At 37.3% G+C, this 18716-nt stretch overlaps 1 protein-coding gene across 1 annotated transcript in view; it reads right to left on the reverse strand.

Annotated features, from left to right (window-relative positions):
• Positions 1-1003: 1003 nt before the first annotated feature.
• Positions 1004-18716, reverse strand: part of col27a1a (collagen, type XXVII, alpha 1a) — a 38600-nt gene continuing 20887 nt past the window's right edge. Inside the window, exons 13-61 of the mRNA XM_072454631.1 lie at positions 17861-17914; positions 17278-17322; positions 16961-17014; positions 16806-16850; positions 16555-16608; positions 15194-15247; positions 15061-15114; positions 14932-14985; positions 14792-14845; positions 14667-14711; positions 13842-13895; positions 13476-13520; positions 13349-13402; positions 13205-13258; positions 12027-12080; positions 11584-11637; positions 10714-10767; positions 10552-10596; positions 10408-10452; positions 8607-8660; positions 8217-8270; positions 7941-7994; positions 7789-7842; positions 7654-7707; positions 7463-7570; positions 7328-7381; positions 6667-6774; positions 6536-6589; positions 6372-6425; positions 6034-6090; positions 5892-5945; positions 5763-5816; positions 5612-5665; positions 5480-5533; positions 5255-5362; positions 5043-5150; positions 4851-4958; positions 4732-4785; positions 4470-4532; positions 4347-4400; positions 4239-4274; positions 4136-4153; positions 4012-4047; positions 3905-3931; positions 3778-3828; positions 3542-3713; positions 3354-3463; positions 3044-3262; positions 1004-2970 (exon numbers count right to left, since the gene is read on the reverse strand). Of these exons, the coding sequence (XP_072310732.1) occupies positions 2824-2970; positions 3044-3262; positions 3354-3463; positions 3542-3713; positions 3778-3828; positions 3905-3931; positions 4012-4047; positions 4136-4153; positions 4239-4274; positions 4347-4400; positions 4470-4532; positions 4732-4785; positions 4851-4958; positions 5043-5150; positions 5255-5362; positions 5480-5533; positions 5612-5665; positions 5763-5816; positions 5892-5945; positions 6034-6090; positions 6372-6425; positions 6536-6589; positions 6667-6774; positions 7328-7381; positions 7463-7570; positions 7654-7707; positions 7789-7842; positions 7941-7994; positions 8217-8270; positions 8607-8660; positions 10408-10452; positions 10552-10596; positions 10714-10767; positions 11584-11637; positions 12027-12080; positions 13205-13258; positions 13349-13402; positions 13476-13520; positions 13842-13895; positions 14667-14711; positions 14792-14845; positions 14932-14985; positions 15061-15114; positions 15194-15247; positions 16555-16608; positions 16806-16850; positions 16961-17014; positions 17278-17322; positions 17861-17914 (3204 nt within the window). The 3' untranslated portion in view covers positions 1004-2823. The remainder of the gene's footprint in view (positions 2971-3043; positions 3263-3353; positions 3464-3541; positions 3714-3777; positions 3829-3904; positions 3932-4011; positions 4048-4135; positions 4154-4238; positions 4275-4346; positions 4401-4469; positions 4533-4731; positions 4786-4850; positions 4959-5042; positions 5151-5254; positions 5363-5479; positions 5534-5611; positions 5666-5762; positions 5817-5891; positions 5946-6033; positions 6091-6371; positions 6426-6535; positions 6590-6666; positions 6775-7327; positions 7382-7462; positions 7571-7653; positions 7708-7788; positions 7843-7940; positions 7995-8216; positions 8271-8606; positions 8661-10407; positions 10453-10551; positions 10597-10713; positions 10768-11583; positions 11638-12026; positions 12081-13204; positions 13259-13348; positions 13403-13475; positions 13521-13841; positions 13896-14666; positions 14712-14791; positions 14846-14931; positions 14986-15060; positions 15115-15193; positions 15248-16554; positions 16609-16805; positions 16851-16960; positions 17015-17277; positions 17323-17860; positions 17915-18716) is intronic.

An 18716-nucleotide genomic window follows, 5' to 3' on the forward strand; every position in this document is an offset into this window, starting at 1 on the left:
TTTACAATTACTCCTTGAAGCTGAGCAATATACAATACACCCATAGTCAATCACTGATCTGATCAGAGCCATATATATTATCTTCAGGCATTTCCGGCTAGCTCCCCACTCCCGTCCTCTCAAGCATCTCATAATGTTAATCAGTCATACGTAAAAGTTAAAAAATGAAATAAAAATCTATCTACAGCTCACTCGTTGTCTACTGTCTTTATGGTTAAAGGCACCCATACTTGGTGGAGCGGACAGATGCAAGGGTCAGATCCACTGACCGTCTGATCCACATTGGCAGTTCGACCGCAGCTTCCCACAGGTGAATGCTGTCGTTGTGTCCTTGACAATTAATCAAATAGACAATTAATCTGCCTCACCCCCTATATCTGCGTGCACTGGTGTATGATGAATGTGTGTAAATGGCCGAGTGGTTTCTTGATGTAAAGTGCATTGAGTGCCATGAAGGTAAAACAGAACTAAATGTTACCGTTCACAATTTTTACCCAAATTAGCGTAATAATCAATGGGCCTTCCCTATGTAGACTACATATTACAAGAGGTAGCCCTTGTTGATAAGTTAAAAGGTGTGCAACGCAATGAAAATTCATATCCAAATTTCAATGTTCAACCCAAATTGATGCGATATAATTTAGGTGCATATTTAGCCTCAGGGCAAAGTAGCATTGAGCCCGTATTTGTTATCATGCACTCAGGGCTGGAACAGGACAAGGCAGACAGTTGCTAGGACATGACTAGTTTATCTTAGAAAGTAAAACCATGCATTTAAAAAAACTACAGGACAACTGGTGGACTACTGGTGAACTATAGGACAATTCACCAGTAAGCATCCTTTTTCTTAAAAATGTTCTTCATGTCAATGTACAGCTAATATAAATACTAACCCTCTGATCGAAGTGTTTAAAGTAAAAATAAAAACAACAATATACTTTAAAAAGATCATAAGCATATTACATGAAGATCTATGCCTATAGTAAAAACATCAACCCACACACAAAATAAAAATATTTATTAAACTATGGACACTGAACAATGACTGGGGTCTTATGTTGACCATTAACAGGAGCCGTATTTGGTTAATTCCATAAATATTTTCAGTAAAATGACCATGATGTTATTCCAATTTATGTCAAATGTGAGGTATCATTTTTCAGCATGTTTCATACAAATGTACATAGAATGATTTTCACAAATCTGCACCTATGGAAAACAGGGATGTTATGCTGAACATCTATTACAGTATGTGGTTTGTTATCCTAAGACACAATGACAGACACCAAAATATAAAAAATAAAAAAATAAAAGATAATTGCATTACATTTGCTCCCTTGAGCCATAAAATGTACACAAACAAATATAAACTCCAAGACCTGTTGGGTAAGCTGATGTCATGTTACGAGAGTAGTATTACAGAAATTTGTTCCTTCAACAACCATGTTACAAATCATTAAATAACATAAATTACAAAAGGGGATTCACTGTATACAGCAAGGTTTGCACAATTATATACAGGTGTCCAGCTACACAAAATCAACATTTATTATTAAATGATACTAGATGTACCCATAAAATATTACATACAGCTGCAAAGTCTCTATACAAAAAAATGGAATACTATTTTCCAAAACACTTCACATGCTGTTACTTATTATAAATACACAACATGAAGTATTTTTTAAAAGTGAGTGTGAACTACTGTTTGGTTTGTTTTGAAGATAGTGCATTAAAGAAGATATATTATTCTTTCACACGTCGAATCCAAGTAAGCATGCACTACACAAAAAATTGTTCAAAGAGTGGTGTAATTACAGCACAATAGTTAGCACCTCAAGAATGTAGCACCGTACGTTAGCAAGGGATAGAACAGAAGGCAGAAATTTTGTGTCATAAAGCCGTGTTTCTTAAATAATTAAAACAAAGTCTTTATGAATAAGACTATATGAAGCTCATTTACTTAATGATAAAGTAAAAATATACCCATTTACTCCACAGTTGTAAGATTAATATATTACCATTGAGAATGATTCAATATTATGCTTGCAATTTTGCTTTGATTAAATCTCCACAGCTATATCTCCCCAGTCTGTCAGTGGCTTCCAGTCATTCACTCCATTAGAATAACATAACTCCTAAATGTAAGCAATCCAGATTTGATGAATATGTTTCGTTCCAATGGAACACTATGTGAAGTTAATATTATTTATCTACATCTGTTTTTCTCACATTATGGAATGAAGTAAAAAGCACTTGTGTTTTGCTTTTATAGAAATAGTTCAATGTGTATTGATGGGATCAAAGAAGATGACCATAAAATATAAACAATTGTTTAAAACAATAATGTCTTTTCATTTTCTATTGCACATACATATTATTTCACATAACATACACATGTGTAAAAGATAAGGAACAATTTTATAAGCGGAATTCTTCCAAAATAATGCATCAACTGTATACAGTTATAAAAATAAGTTAACTATAAAAGTCCCTAAGAATGTCTATAGACTAGGTCTCTGTTTTTGCAATGTTCCAGAGAGAATGTGTGGTAGTTCTCCAAGTTGCCACACAACTTTCTTGGGGAGCTTTAGCCATTTGTAGAAGCTATTAGTGCAAGAAGTCTCCTACTCCTTATAAACTCTTCTACATAATCCATTCTTCCCCCTGTCCATTAGCTTCCTCTTATTCGCAGTCCAATGGGAACAATGAAGCAGGTAGGGGGAATTTTCTCCTTTTGGAGAGTGCTGATGTTTGGAAGAGACCAATCTCCACACCACGTCAAGGTACCGCAGACGGACAATAACGCTTTCAGAAAAGCCTTCACAGAAAACACACTGGCCCAACCTCAAGATGGTAATGCGCACCAGCAGTTGGGGTTGGTAGATTGTAGATGTTTACCACAGGTAGAAGAGCAGGGTCTAGCGAGTGGAGAACAAAATGTGTCTGGTGCCAGCGTCCATCTTTAATCTGAAAGGCACAAGATTGTACACGTCAATACGTCCTAATAATATTAAGTAATAATGTAAAAGTGTTTTCCTACCCAGCAAGAGTCTTCAATTACTTCAGGTTCAAGCTCCCCTCCAGCCTCTATCACATCTCCACTCCAGGCCTTAAACTTTACAGACCAAAGATCAGGAGGCTGACCATCAGCAGACCTCCAGACTGAAAAGTTTAGGCAGTGGATAATGATGTGTTGCACTGCCTCTGCGCTCAGTAGGTGGAGAAAGTTCATTTGGACACGGCCAACAGTGTATAATGGCTGTGCAAAAAACGTTTGATCATGTTTTTGATGTTTATACCATTTCATTAGAATAATTTCATGCAAATGTTGTATGCGTTTATACCGATACCTTTGTTACTGTTACTGGTTTGATGCACGTTTGTCCCCCTCCAGTAAAGTTGCATGAGACTTCAATTGTGTCTGATGAGCAGCCCAAGTTTGGGTCAATCCAATAAATGCCTGGGAAATGTGTAGTTAGATAATGTTGTACTGTGCACATAATGACTTTAGTTTTTTATTGTGAAAATCCACACTGACCATCATTTAGCCTCTGTTCACAGCTGTGCAGATCCCTACAGATGCGAGCTGGGTTGTCTCGAGTACCAAGCGGGTTCTTTAGGCTCTGAATCAGGTTACTGAGGTAGTGGAGGGTCTTATAGATCTCTGCACTCTGGTCTAGCATTGGCAAATCCATCATCGGTTTATTACGCTGTATAATGTACAATAACAGTCAATAATTAAAAAACAACAACCAAAAAATACTATGCACAAACCTCAGTCCTGAAGGGGATTTGTGAATCCATAAACAGCGCACCATCTTCTTTCTGTAAATAATTAAAACTTTTATCATTGGATATATTTTGAAAACAAATCTATAATATAGCTGTCATATTTTCTTACAAATGATGTTGGGATTCCTGGACGGCCCTGTAGAGAGTAAAACACACACTGTTACAAACAGAGATCTAAGATGTTTGGATTAAAACCAACAAAGGTAGTGGGCTTACTGGAGGTCCAGGGAGTCCACGAGGTCCAGGAGAACCCTAAAAATATAATATTATTAATATTATTATATCTTGTAAAATGTGACACTTCGATAAAATATAGTAATCTAGCTGTTGAGAAACATACCCTTGGACCCTGTAAACCCTGTGTAAAGAAATAATATATATTTATAGTTAAAAAATCTATTTATTTTACATTTTCATAGTAACAAGATCTTAGAATAACTTACAATTTCCCCATGGTTGCCTTTGTCTCCCCTAGGACCCTATTAGATCATAAAGGAAGTAAGAATTACTGAAGTTAAAATATTCTCTTAATTACGCCATATTATACATACTGCACTTCCACTGGGACCGATAATTCCCATAGGGCCAATCACTCCTCCTCTACCCTGATGGAGACATACACGAATAAGAGTCGGTTTTGCGTTACCGGTTTGATCAAAAATTTGTCTTCTTACCATTGAACCTTGTGGCCCTTTAGGTCCTCGTATGCCCTTTGGACCAAAGTCACCAGGAGGGCCCTAAAGGAGTGTTTACAGAACATATTATGTATCCTCACCACCATTTGTATAAAGTAAGATTTGTTCTACAGACACAATACAAAGAGATTCTAACTAATTAAATATTAATTAATGCAAAGTTGTAACAATGTAGGCTGTATTATTTAAAATGTTTGAAAATGTGTCAGATGGGTAAAAATAAAACAATACAAAACTTTACCTTTGGTCCAAACACTCCTAGAATTCCTGGGAAACCTGATTCCCCTGTATCACCCTGAAAAATAAGTGTGGGTCAGACAGAGACCACTCATAAAGAAGTCCTCTTTGCCCTATACTTACAGGCTGTCCCTTCTGTCCCTTGTTCCCTTGAGCCCCGGGTAGTCCCATTCCACCATGAAAACCCTTCTTTCCTGGTGGTCCACTTTGGCCCCGAAGCCCCCGTTCACCCTGCATGAAACATTGATTAGTTACTATGCAACAAATCACCTGAGCAGTGAGCTATTCATTATTAAGCTTACAATAATTGCTTACCTTTGGACCAATGGCACCTTGATCACCTGGAAGTCCAAGAACACCAGGCTTTCCACGTAATCCAGCTTTGCCAGGAAGACCATAGACCCCATCATCCCCATGCTCCCCCTAAAAACATTAATATATTCAATACATTCGTCAATATCACACACACTTTCAAAAATACTTTCTGGTCAAATCGTTTTATTTGATAATAATATCAGTGGTTTTACCGGCATCCCTTTACTGCCATCCTTTCCAGAAGCTCCATCTGCTCCAGCCAGACCTTCCTGACCCTCACGACCAACCACACCTCTTGGACCAGGAGGACCATTTATGCCCTGCCAAAAAATGCTGTTACTTAAATTGGATAAAGGATTCTGGTGGAGGTTTCACAATATAAATTATAAATATTTGTGTTGTAATTTTAAGTCTTTGGACACAATATGATGATTTACCTCTTGTCCTCTGGTTCCTTTTTGCCCTGTCTGGCCCTTTTTGCCTTTTTGACCCTTAAAGAACAAAAACATTTTAAATATATTTAATCTGTAACAATGTAATATATAATGCAATTTGAATTGTGTAATTACTTGAGCTCCTTTTGATCCTTTTGGTCCTTGTAGTCCTTGAAGTCCTGGTTGACCCTGTATTAGGCAGAAATGTACTTGCAATGATTGGCTCAAAACTATAAAAATAATAAAACACGTAAATATTTCAATATTTACACAAAACTTAACTTACAGGTAAACCAGGAGCTCCTGGTCTGCCTCTTTCCCCATCAAAACCAATTAGACCCTGACACAGATTAAGCAAGAATTCAGAATTCATGGAACTGATATCAAGGTCAAATTCGCTTGTTTATTAACTAACTTTGTATCCTGGGTCCCCTGGTTCCCCCCGCTCTCCTCTATCACCAGGAGAACCCTAGAGTAATTAACATATAATTAAAACTGAATTGTAACACGCACAATGTAAATAAAATATGTATATAGGAATAAAAAATGAAACTTGCCATTTCACCAGTTGGACCTGGAGGACCTTCAATCTTGCTGTCATCGCCATGCTCACCCTGATAAGGACATCAAAAACACTTAATGTATGCCCAGACCATGAACATGATTATGATCCTTTCAACACTATTAAACCCGTCTGTATTAATAGATAGTTTGGTTTACATGACATCAAGACTTTATTCTAGCCATGTGTCCTCTGATAAACATTTCAGATTCTGCAGGCCTAAATACTGGTTTTATAGGGATTATAGATTTGTAAAAACACAAGCACACCAACTTTATTTTGAGACATGACAACATCAAAATGTTATTTATGCATTAATAAAGCAATGTATACCTTTTCACCTTTTGGTCCAGGGCTTCCCATTGGGCCCAGTGGTCCTTGGTGACCCTTTAAGGCACAACAGACAATATTTTTTTTAAATAACAGCACATGTTAAATCAATCAATTAGCAAATAATTATACTGAGGAATTTAAACATGCATGATGCAACTGGTTACCTCATAACCTGCAATGCCAGGCTCTCCCTGCTGTCCCATTCGGCCAGGTGCCCCCTTAATACAAAACAATTGTTCATAATAAACATATTATACAGTATGCCTATTTTATATATATACTTTAAATATTTTACCACATGTCCAATTGTCCCTCTGGATCCTTTGGGCCCAACAAAACCTGGTGGACCAATTTTGCCCAATGGTCCTGTCTCCCCGAGGTGACCCAGGTGACCTTTAGTACCCTAAAACATTGAGAGATTGTGAGGTGACGTGAATAATCAGTAACTATTACTTATTGTGTATCGTCTTTGGTTGCGCCTATAGTGTGGGGATGAGTTTATGTTGCACAGCAAAATGAATTTCCGTGATATTTGTGAGTTCACAAACTCACGAGAATCCATCCTGTACAACTGCTGTTGCATTTGGCCTCAAACTACCAGTGGCTCCAAGCAACTGACCAATCAAAGGGCAGCATTGTAGGTTATGTGGAAGGCAAAAGCGAAGCACCCAAACCAACCAAAACAAACATGGCGGCACTGATGGAGCCATGAACCTTTTTCAGCAAAAATGTGGACCATTTAGTTTTTGAAAAATGTGCACTTGTAGATGGGGAAGATGTCCGTACATTTCTCTCGATTGGATTTAGGAAAATGTTTTCTTTTATAGCTTGTCTGCAGTTGCAACTCTGTAAAATGTCTGAATGTCCCAACTTTTCATGACCTATTTGATAATATGTGTAGACTCAAGACTGCTACTCATATCTATCTGGCTTCTGCCATGTTAGAGATGGCGTACCTTTGGTCCAGTTTTGCCCTTTTCTCCAATTTTGCCAGGTTTCCCCTCAGGTCCCTGGGGATAAAAGTACGGTGAGCTTGCAAAATCTCTTTGAAGGAAAGTAATTGAAAAAAGAAACAAAAAGAAAAGGCTCACCCTGACACCAGTGAGTCCAGGACTGCCTAGAAGTCCTTCCTTTCCCTTAAGCCCAATTTCTCCTTTTTCTCCCGTCTCGCCCTGTTGACCCATGTCACCCTTTTCCCCCTGAGAAAAAACATAACGTTAAGCATAATTTACCTATTCAGAGAACAGAAAAAACACAATATCAAAGAAAAAACAATGACTACCTTAGCACCATCAGGACCCGCTGAGCCAACCTCTCCTTCAAGACCGTGTTCCCCCTGTTTGAGAGTAAAACAAATACATTAACTACAAACTCCAGAAAATAATTACAAAGTTAAATATTAAAACATTGAACATACCCTTGGTCCTATGAGTCCTTGTTCACCAATATTTCCCGCAGGTCCAATATCTCCCTGAAACCACAACCACAGGGGCTCAGTTTCATTTGAATTCCACTTATACAAAACCAACTGAATAAATGAAAGGGTTGCAAGTGTATGAAAAAACCCACCTTCTCGCCTAGCTCCCCTGGCAGCCCTGGTTCACCTTCTTTGCCTGGAGGACCCTTATCAAACATACAAAAGTAAAAAAAAAAAAAAAGGAAATACCAAAACTTTATTTTGTAAGGCCCAAAATCACAACAACAGTTGCCTCTGAGATTGTGAGCTAATGACTTAATAATAGATCACAATTTACTAATATGACGTCTACTCAATACATAAATAACAAAGTCACTCTAAAATAGTTAATTTCCCCTCACACAATGTTGATTTATTCTGTGTCTCACCTTGTGACCAATTTCACCTAAAATCCCCACAGCCCCAGGTGGTCCTGGTGGTCCCTAGGAACAACATAAAAATATCAATAAACATTAAAATGAGGGAAACTATACACAACTATATTATGTAAAACACAACTTGCTGATGGTCAAAACATCAGTCAAACATCTGTTGTTGAGTTTGACCTTAAACGTAGCGTGTAACAGGGGCACAGTAACTATCCTGCATTCTGTTTCAGGTGAATTACTATTGTTAGTAAAAAAAATAACCTATCCATCTATCTATCTAAAAAAAAAAAGCATTGTATTTAATAACTGAGAAGAGTTTATGAGCCAAAGAGAAAATGTCGGTATGTTTGACTGTAAAAGTGACTTAAGGAGACAATTGCTTCTTCTTACCGGTTCGCCAGGAATTCCCTTATCGCCAGAGGTTCCTGAAGGCCCAGGGAATCCCTGGAAACAGAATTTTGTATTATTATTTTTTGACAAAAACAGAAAAACAACACAGCATTGTTCATACACATACAAATACAGAATATACCTTTATATATCGCTACTGGTCATGCCTAAAGACAAAAAGTATCTATTTTCATGACAAACTATTGAGGTTGAAGTTAATAAGCATTATTAAACATTACTCCAACAGTTATAACCCCCCAGTCCCTGTTATGTTGGATGAACTACCTAGTCTCCTTTGCTCGTCTTCACACAGCAACAATGATACTGAGTTCAACTGGCTTTCACAGCATCTATGTAGTGTGAAATTTAAATATTTAATTAAGTGTGCTTAGGAAAACTTAGGAAAAGTATTTTTTTCTCCATTCTCCGTTCTTTTTGAACTCTGTAAACCTACACCTAAAACTGTCTTGCACAAAAAGTTAAAATGTTGTCTTGTGGATCAAAAAAGTTTTCTGAGTCATAGAGTGAAAGAAAAATGTTTCCCAACAAACGCTGTGTTGCAAATGGTCTTTTGTGCTTCGCTGGTGATGCAGAGGTTAAGAGCGTTGCACTTGAGTGGTTGCTGCCATTGCAGACCGTGGGTTCAAGTCCAGCTCTCAATATTTGGTGACAGTCTATTTACCTTATTCTTGCTCAGTTTTGCCTCTTTTTGTCACGGATCGGCACTTCCGTTGCAATGGCACTTCTGGGCGAGCGTGAACTCCGTTAATTGAAGTGGAGAATGAGAAAAAAGTCTTGGCACTAATATATCCTATAAAGTAAAATTATTTGTGTAAAAAATCCCAAATTCATGTGACCAACAAGTCAACAATGCACCGATTCCCTGAGCGGCCTGAAAGTGACTTTTAAGTCTGTGTATAACTTATTTTCTCTCGAGGTCGGCAGCCCAATGTTAACTAACCAGAGGAAGGATTATGTTGTATGGAGGAGCTCAGGCCGACTTCTGGAATTATTTAATGCTACGACTGTTCTGTCAAATAAGGCCTTCGAGATGAAAAAAGTATGAACAAAAGAAAAATTAAAAAGAAATGCCCTTGAGCAGGTGCAAAAAAAAAGTATGCAATGTGTGGCCCCGGTCCCTGATTCCTAAAAAATTAAAATACCAGGAACTGAAAAATGTTCCAACAGTGTCAAATCTACTTAAGTAACACTTTATCAGGAACAGGATGAATGATAAACCTAAGAGCTACACCAAAGGATGAATGATAAACCCCACAAGACCCACATTTGATCCATCAAGTTTGGCAGGGAAAATCTAGCTAGATGATTAACCTTTTGGCAACAACCTGTTGGGCATATTTTAGGTTGATTGTGGAAACTAAATCACCGCCAAGGAAGCCCACCCAGGCAGAGGGACAACATGCAACCTCCACTCAGAAAGGTCCCTCTCTGCCCAGTGTAGTACGCCAGATTAACCCCTGCTCAACCTAAACCCGGGTATACTTTGGCCCAGGCTAGACTATAGGGATGTGGGTGAAGTACTCTAGTCTAGACTATTCCCCTCTGTGCCGGAATATACCCCTCTATTTCTCATTATGTCTAATGTACATCAGCAGAGTTTTGTTCTCTATCATTGGTTAATGATTTTTTTCACATTTTTAGATCAAGAGTATGTAGAATGTTTATTTCAAATGTAATAAACAAGATAAGGTTGAACTGAATTGGACCTGGGACCTTCTTAGTGTGAGGTGAGAGTGCTAGCTACTACATATAAAACCAAGCACACTATGAACACACTTACATGAAAACCTTTTGGTCCAACTTCCCCATGCTCTCCAATTTTCCCCTTTAGATAGACAGTGAAACACACAGGAACCAAGATATTAAATTATTATCATATAACTGGTATGTATTAACAATTTTTAAAAATATCCAAATGGATTACCTGTGGTCCAGGAAAGCCTATTTTTCCTGGAGGACCATCAGGGCCCTGTGTAGAGAGGAAAGAATAAAAAATTGCATTGAACATAGGCAACATATTGATTTGCCTATGTACTCGCGATTAAACTTAGAATTTTATATGCATGAGGTTATTTGATGAGTTTACCTTCTTGCCCTCTAATCCTGTCTCTCCTGTTGGACCGTCAGGCCCTATTGCACCCTGAAAGACAAGACACATGTCACTTCACCAACAGAGGTCACTGTAGCACAACCTGATGCTGAACTAAACAGTAAACAAATAAGTGACGCATCTCCTTTGGAAACTGTCAGAGCACATTATTGTCCCACGAGCTTTCTTGTTTTCTAAACACAGCACTGTAAGCGATTTATTATTATAGAAATATTCATAAATACTCATTTGTCTGTCAGTGATTTAGTTGCAGTGTCACTTGCCAAAGCTATATGCATTAATTTGTAAAATTATGTGAGTAATGAGTAATGAGGCTCAATTTTACACAAGTAACACTTAATTCTTTACACTTGACTGAGTTCAGACCATAACAAATATGGGTTTTCTTCTTGAAGAATCTTTTCAGCCCTAGACTTTATTCGATATGACAGTCACCTTGGTGAAAAGGGGAAAGGGGGTATAGCCAGGCGGAAAATGTCGAGGGCCACGATGCCGCGATGGCACCACCAGCAAAACACCAAATCTGGGTTTTCTGCTCCACAAAAAATGTTTTGAGTTGAGTTGAGTTAAAATATAACATGTTTGAGAAAATTGTGTTATTTTGTTTTTTGTGCACAATATAAGTGTTTTATTTATTTATCTTTAGACAAGACATTTGCAAAGGACAAAACATTGTTAAGCTGAGTGGAAAGAAGCTTGATTTACTTCTAAATGATAGATGACCAATGATGATTGCACGGTTCTGTGAGTTTGACACGAGATGCGACAGAGGGGGGGTGACCAGACTCACTCTTTGTAAAGACACAAAGAAGTGTGTTTTCTGGATCCCAGGCAAGCAAGACATACCCTTAAGCCTTTGGGTCCCCTGGCACCACTAAGTCCAGAACCTCCTGGGGGGCCCTGAAAACATTTATACAACAGATGATTAAAAGAAAAGAAGAAGCAGCAAAGATGTTATTCAAGGTTTGGCTCTTTACCCCAAGACACAGCCTGAACTCAGAAACACATCAAAGGGTTTTTAATATGTCACGCCAAGTTAAGTTGTATCATGCCCAATAGTTATGTTTATTTTGAGAACTCAGTGGATCCCACAGTCAGCAATTGTTTGGTCTTTGCTCTTAAACGTAACCAAAGCAAGGACACACAGGGAGAAGCACATTGGCGTCTAAATGGTTATAGTTGATTTTTTGAACAGAACTTATACAATTTATTTAAGAAACAATGTGCGTCATTTTAATACAGATAAGATGCTCGATAATGTGCCCAGATAAAACATATTATCAACTCACTGGTCGTCCTGGTGGGCCTGGAAGCCCAGTCTCCCCTGGTGCCCCTGTGTGACCCTATGTAAGCAAAAACATATATACAATTAGTGAATAAGATTGTAAGCATTCATGCACATCACAATAGAAAAAAATACATACTGTATTAAAACTTGCTGCACTTGGTTAAACCTTTATTAAACATCTTTTTACATATAATATAATATAATAATTATAGCAAAGCCTCTCACATTCACAAATTATGAGAAATATAGATGCAATTATAAATTCTGATTAGTTATTATTATTATTTATTGTTGTTATTATTTGTTATTAAAATGAATAATAATGCTATTAAGAATAATAACAATAATGTATATTTATTTATCTGTAAATATAGATATACATGGTTGGATAAATAATGAACAGCACAGATTTTACAGTATGTCTGCAGGATAGCTGCCCTGTTTTTTGTATGAGTAAGTCTTTTTCAGAGGGTCTGTTTCTATTTTGTAACAGACAGAATGAACAGAGAACTTCCAAACAGAAATGTATCTGTGTGTGAGTGCATGCGTGCTTGCGTGTGTGGTGTGTGTCTGGTTAAAACCTTGTCCAATTGGCTTAGAGCCAGTAGGAAAGTTCACTCCCACACTGTAACTGCCCAGCTACAACTGCCAGTGCTGCATTAAATGTTCTTCAGTCAGACTAATGTTGTGTTATTTCATATTTCTATAGGTAAAAGACAAATTCTAGTGCAAATTTCAGAAGCTTAATCTAGAATTAGCAGAATTAGCGTGCACAAAACAAATCTGTAATTTTTCTTTTTTTTTTAAGGGGCGGCCAAAGCAAACCAGCATTGATTTGTTTATGGATCCAGCATTGCCTTTTAACAATGTTCTTGGTGTTGCATCCAGGTTCTATACTACAACACGATACACTAGATTATGTAATCCCATATACTACTTAGCATCCATGCATCACATAATAAAAGGCTTATTAGAAAATAAGAAATAAAATTCATATATAATGTCATATAATGTTAAGAAGGAATTGCATAATTTATTACTGTATGTTATGTTTGTCCAGGTATGAAATTGACCCTGAAACATGTATATTCCCATGGGAATAAAAAAACAGTTTTGTTCTTTTGGATGGTTGTGGCATGGTATACTATTATATAATGTATAGTGTTAGTTGTATCTTACTGTTGATCCTTTTTCCCCGGATGGTCCTGGATGTCCCATCTCACCTCGATCTCCCTGAGATTAAAAAATACATATTTTGCAAAATTCCTTACCGTAAATGTTTTGACCACCATATTTTCAATTTAAAAATGTATTGTATTCTACCTTCTCTCCTGCTAATCCTGGTTCTCCGACAGGTCCAATAAAACCCACTAAGCCCTGAAACACAATAACTGACATTATAATTTGATTGTAACAACAATTCTTAATCATTAAAATTAAAGTTGTTTACTCTTTCTCCAGTTGGTCCCACTTTTCCCGTGATACCATGCTCTCCCTATGAAGAGGTATAAAAAGCTGTTGGATAGTGGTTTTCATCATCATTTACAATATATTCCCTATTATGGAGCTCGAAGTCCACTGAGGTTCCAGAAGTACATAAAATAAATTATTTATTCATATATTGTAAATTAAATTATGTGTCTTATGCTCATTAGTTACCACATAGCTAATTATCCCACAGCAAGATTTAAAATTATTACTATTATTATTTCTATTTTTTCAAAAAGTCTATGGGAAATGAATGGGAATTTTACTACCGGAACCGAACTTGCGGTGGGCGGGACTGATGATCATAAATAATACAAAATATTTTTACCTTAACTCCTTCCTCTCCGACTTTTCCAGGAAAACCTTTTCGGCCCAGTCTGCCCTGGATTAAAAAAAAAAAATACGTAAAAATACACTATTTAAAGGACAGCATAAGTCCATTTCCACGTTGGATTGTTTTCTGTCAGCAATTTGTCAACCCCAGAGAACTAGAAAAGTTTAGTCCTAAGATATATGGAACACCACAAGGTCTAAGGTCTAATATTCAGCATTAGATTTACTGGATATATCCAAGAATGAGGACACCGTTTTTTCATACCATTGATTTTGCATCGCAAAGATGAGTGCAAAAAGACACAGGACTCAAACCAGAAGGACAGAACAAGCAGACAAAACTCAAGAGTTAAGTTAAAATACAGCTGGTGGAAGTGGGGGTTTAAAGCAGACAACACAGAATCACAGAGGGCACCTGGCCAGGCATCATTCACAGCCCCTGCACCACATCACCTCTGACTGAGTGTATCCATCTGTCACCATCAGTTTACAGAACGTTATCTACATGCTGAGTAAGAAGTCATAACGCCCTCTGGTGTGCATTTGAAGAAACAGCATGGGCCATTAGGAAAGAGACAGACACCGGCCATATAAGGTAATAATAGAAGTATTCAGTTGTCAACTGAGGACCCTTAATGCCATATTCTCGATGAATTATATATCATTTGAACATTTACAGTATATGTGCAAAATATATGATATACATAAACATAGTACAGAGACATTTTATTTGGCCAGCTATCCTTCAATATAAATTTAAAATTGGAAGTGGGTACTGAAACTGACTACATTAGTACTACTGGCTACATTAGAAACTCACCTCAAGCCCTGATGGACCTGGTGGTCCGAGTGGGCCTTCATCACCCTGAAAAATAACACATGGTCTATGTTGAAATGATCAGGTTCAACATATTGCTTTTGATCTTTGGATATCAGTGTACTTACATCCAAGCCTGGAACCCCTCTAGGACCTGGTAAACCTCTCACTCCTAGTTTCCCCTAAAATTATGAAAATATTCAGAACTCATTGTTGAAAATGCCATCCATAACATCCAGCTCTTAAAAATAACTAAGACGTTACTAACTTTTGGACCTTCAATGCCATTTTCTCCAGGTGGCCCCATGTCGCCAGGGAAACCCTAAAATTGTGACCAAGACGTCAATATTTTTTGTGATATTAACTCATTCAAAAGCGCAGATAGATAAATACAGACCTCAGGGCCTGGTGGTCCAGGTAAACCGTCAGGACCTCTCTCTCCAATCCTGCCCTTTATTTGAAAACACAAGATGTTCTCTGTTTTACCTTGGTTTAATGAATGTAATCAATCCTTAATATCAGAAATCAACCTGTGGTCCTGGTTTTCCACGGATTCCGGGTAGCCCCGGTGCCCCCTGGATACCCTGTATAATTCAAAGCACATAGCATTAGACAGGTATATTTAGAATAAAAAATACATATTTTTAGATTTCTAGAATGTAGTTTATATCTCTGTAATTACTGGGCCTATCCACATGAAACAAAAACTGGCACAAAGTTCAATGTATTCTCTGTCAGCATAAATTAAAAAAGTGAAATATTATTTCCACATTAGCCTCAGAAAGTGGGGCAATTATTTAACCTCAAAGGTGTGATTGTTAAAAGGACTTTAAACATGAGATTAATATTGCAGGTTTGTGAAGCCAATCTCAACAATTAATTATAAGGTTAAATTCTATTTGATGAGGTCATATTCTCAGAGGATGTGGACGGGCCAATCTATGGAAGATTTACTGTTTACTGAATACAGCTCCTGAGACCTTATCATTTCTTGTTTGGGATTGCCTATACAAATTGACTAATCTCAAATTCTCCAAACTGACAACAATCATGTCTTTGGAGTTGGATAATGGCACCACTTTCTGAGGTTATTGTGGGGGAAAAAGAGAAGACATTGAATTTTGTGCCAGTTTTTGTTTCAGGTGAATAGGCCCAGTAATTGCAGAGATGTGAACCATAAACCAGGTCTACAAATCTGCAGAGTTAAACAAAAAAGCAAATTATATAATACAATTCTAACCTGCACCATCTCAATTTTTAACTTGAGTTGAGTGAGTCAAATAATAATCAGTGTCTAAAGATTGGCCCATGTATGGTTGCTTGGCTCAGTATGGTTGCAAGGTAACATTTATTGTTACATCTGCTTATATCCAACCAGGAAGTACAAGTAAGAAAGTAAATTTGGTACTATATTTATGGGAAATATGGAGCTCAGCAGTGACCACCCACCACTTGGTTCCTGAAGTGAATTTCCCATACATTTTCCCCATAGAATTTTATTTTTTTGAAAGCGTGCTCGGGGTTGATCAGCTTTGTGGTAATTAATGAGCATAAGCATTCTGTTTCAGAAAATATGTAGTTTTTTGGACTGAAAACAACTGCGTTATAGGCATATTTACCACATAGCTGGTTAGCCTCAATGGTGCCTTTAAACTTTTAAAGCTAGGGTACCAAGTTTTAAAACAGTGAAATAAGGAAGCAAGTATTTAAACCTTTCTAACTCATTCTTAGCTCTCACACACCCTTCGGCACATCACTAGAAGTTACATGCATGTACAAAAAGGAAGCAGGGTGATATCCCTAAACAGCCAATCAGCTCTCATTAATGGCGTATCGAATGCCATTCAATTCTGAGCGCCATTAATACTCTCTGTTCAAACTTTTATTTTACCTTGTCTCCTTGGTAGCCGATCTCCCCTTGCATGCCAGGAAGTCCAACTTCACCCTATCAAAAAAGATAATTTAGGTAATTTCACACCTCTAACAGAAAAACAACAACTGCAATCACAGAGATTAAAATGTTAACATAATTTACGATAAGGATATTACATGAACTGTGCCATTTAACAGAACTGAGGGATAACAATTCAATCATTTACATAAAGCATATTCACAGGACAATAACGTGAATATTCAGATCACCTTATCACCTTTCAGTCCTGGTTCTCCTGGGTTTCCTGGTACCCCCTGCAACAGACACAATAGTCAATTCAGAACACTTGCTATAGTCTGTTTATCCTTTTCATATATTATAACAAGGAAACACGGTGATAGATGACTCCTTATTGTAAGATTACCTTCAATCCATTAGGTCCGGGGATGCCCATGTTTCCCACTGGGCCCATGTCCCCCTGAGGCACAACAAGAGACAGTGAGCCTTTGTATTATTAATAATGCTTTACATCTGTGCATAATTTACTCCAGTCACAAAGGTGCGTAATTCAAAGGTCATTATGAAACGATACAATGTCATATTCACAATTGGAAGGTTATTACAGACGTTCTGTAAATGTTGTATGGGTACCTAGCAACATTCTTATTAGTATAGTGTTATACTACAATATGCAATATTCATGGAGTAGGCTATCTAGTTACAGTTTTGAGAGGTACTCACAATAAGTCCAGGCACCCCGATTGGCCCCTGGGCTCCCATTTGGCCCTAGTGAAAGAGAATGGGAAAATGAAATACATTCAAGAAGAGAGAGAAGGAGAAGTTTTGAGGCTTACTGACTCTAAGCAAACATGCTTAGAAGAGTGGCGCTGTGTGGCTCACAGCTTATGAGAGAGGGCTGTGTGTGTTTCTGAGGTGAATGTTGTAGGGCAGAAAGTGACACTCGATAACTACAGTTACAGTTTGAGTATCAAACCCACAGGATAAGTAGGTGGCTAGAGAGCAGAAAGTATACTGTTGGCAATGGAAAATGTGGCAAAACAAAACAACCAACTTCCTCTGAGATGTTCAAAACAGCAGGTTTTACAAGAGAATACCTAATTATCCTCAACAGGGGAAGCAGAGGAATACAGTAAATACCGTCTGAAATCAAAACCAAACTTCAAACAAACAAGGAAATGCTGGACAGCCAGATGATTTAGCCACTTCTAAGATGTCCCGGTTTTATAACATATAACATACAGAATACACTGTGATCATATATATTTGGCCCAGGAAATTTGATGTTGCAGAGGGTGTAACATACTGGCTCTCCATCTGGTCCAGGTGGTCCTCTTTCCCCAAAATCTCCTGGAAAGCCCTAAGGGCACAAAGGGAGAGGCTTTTATATTGGTTGTACACAAAAATTAAACAAGCAAGCAAGCAAACAAGCAAACAAACAAACAATTTCAAGCTCATACTTACACAATTTAAATATTAGTGTTTTTATTTTTATATTTTACAAAACGCAGATTTTTTGATATATCTCCACAGAATTAGATTATACATTAACATATACTTAATAGCAAAAACATACAATGATTATAAATATTTATTATAAGTTACGTTATTTTTGTCAAACATCAAATTATAAAATCCCAAACTATGACAAATTCTTGGGCAATAGTTGGAGTAATTCAACATATGTGATGTAGACAGTGCAGCCTCTCCAGAGCAGTAAGATGCTTTATACCTGTGGGCTTGAAGACTAGTTTGGTTTAGAAGCTTATTTTTCTAAGTGAAAAAAACTTGGCCAATATTATGAATTTTGTAATAAAACTGCATTGAGAATATGTGCACATTGAAAGTAAACATAAATGTAGTAAAAGTCTATAAAACATTACAGAGCTCTAACCGATACCATGCCAGTGCATTACTACATTACTACAAGACTAATATGGGAATCACAGTCTCGCAGAGTACTGCACTTTTTTTCTTAAAAAACAACAACTTTTTAGACCTTTTTGAAAGGATGTTGTGATGTTTTTTTAATTTTGCTCTCTGTGTTGTGTTTTCTGTATTGTGTTCTACGTTTTTTATTGTAAAATAGCAATTGTACAGTATCAAAGTAAGTATGAGATATCAGAGGGGCTGAATTGAAAACAATGATGAAAACAGTGTCC

This window comes from Eucyclogobius newberryi, unplaced genomic scaffold (genome assembly GCF_026437365.1).
Source record: "Eucyclogobius newberryi isolate DKJ021-1_F unplaced genomic scaffold, fEucNew1.0.hap1 SCAF_2, whole genome shotgun sequence".
Taxonomy (NCBI): Eukaryota; Metazoa; Chordata; class Actinopteri; order Gobiiformes; family Gobiidae; genus Eucyclogobius; species Eucyclogobius newberryi.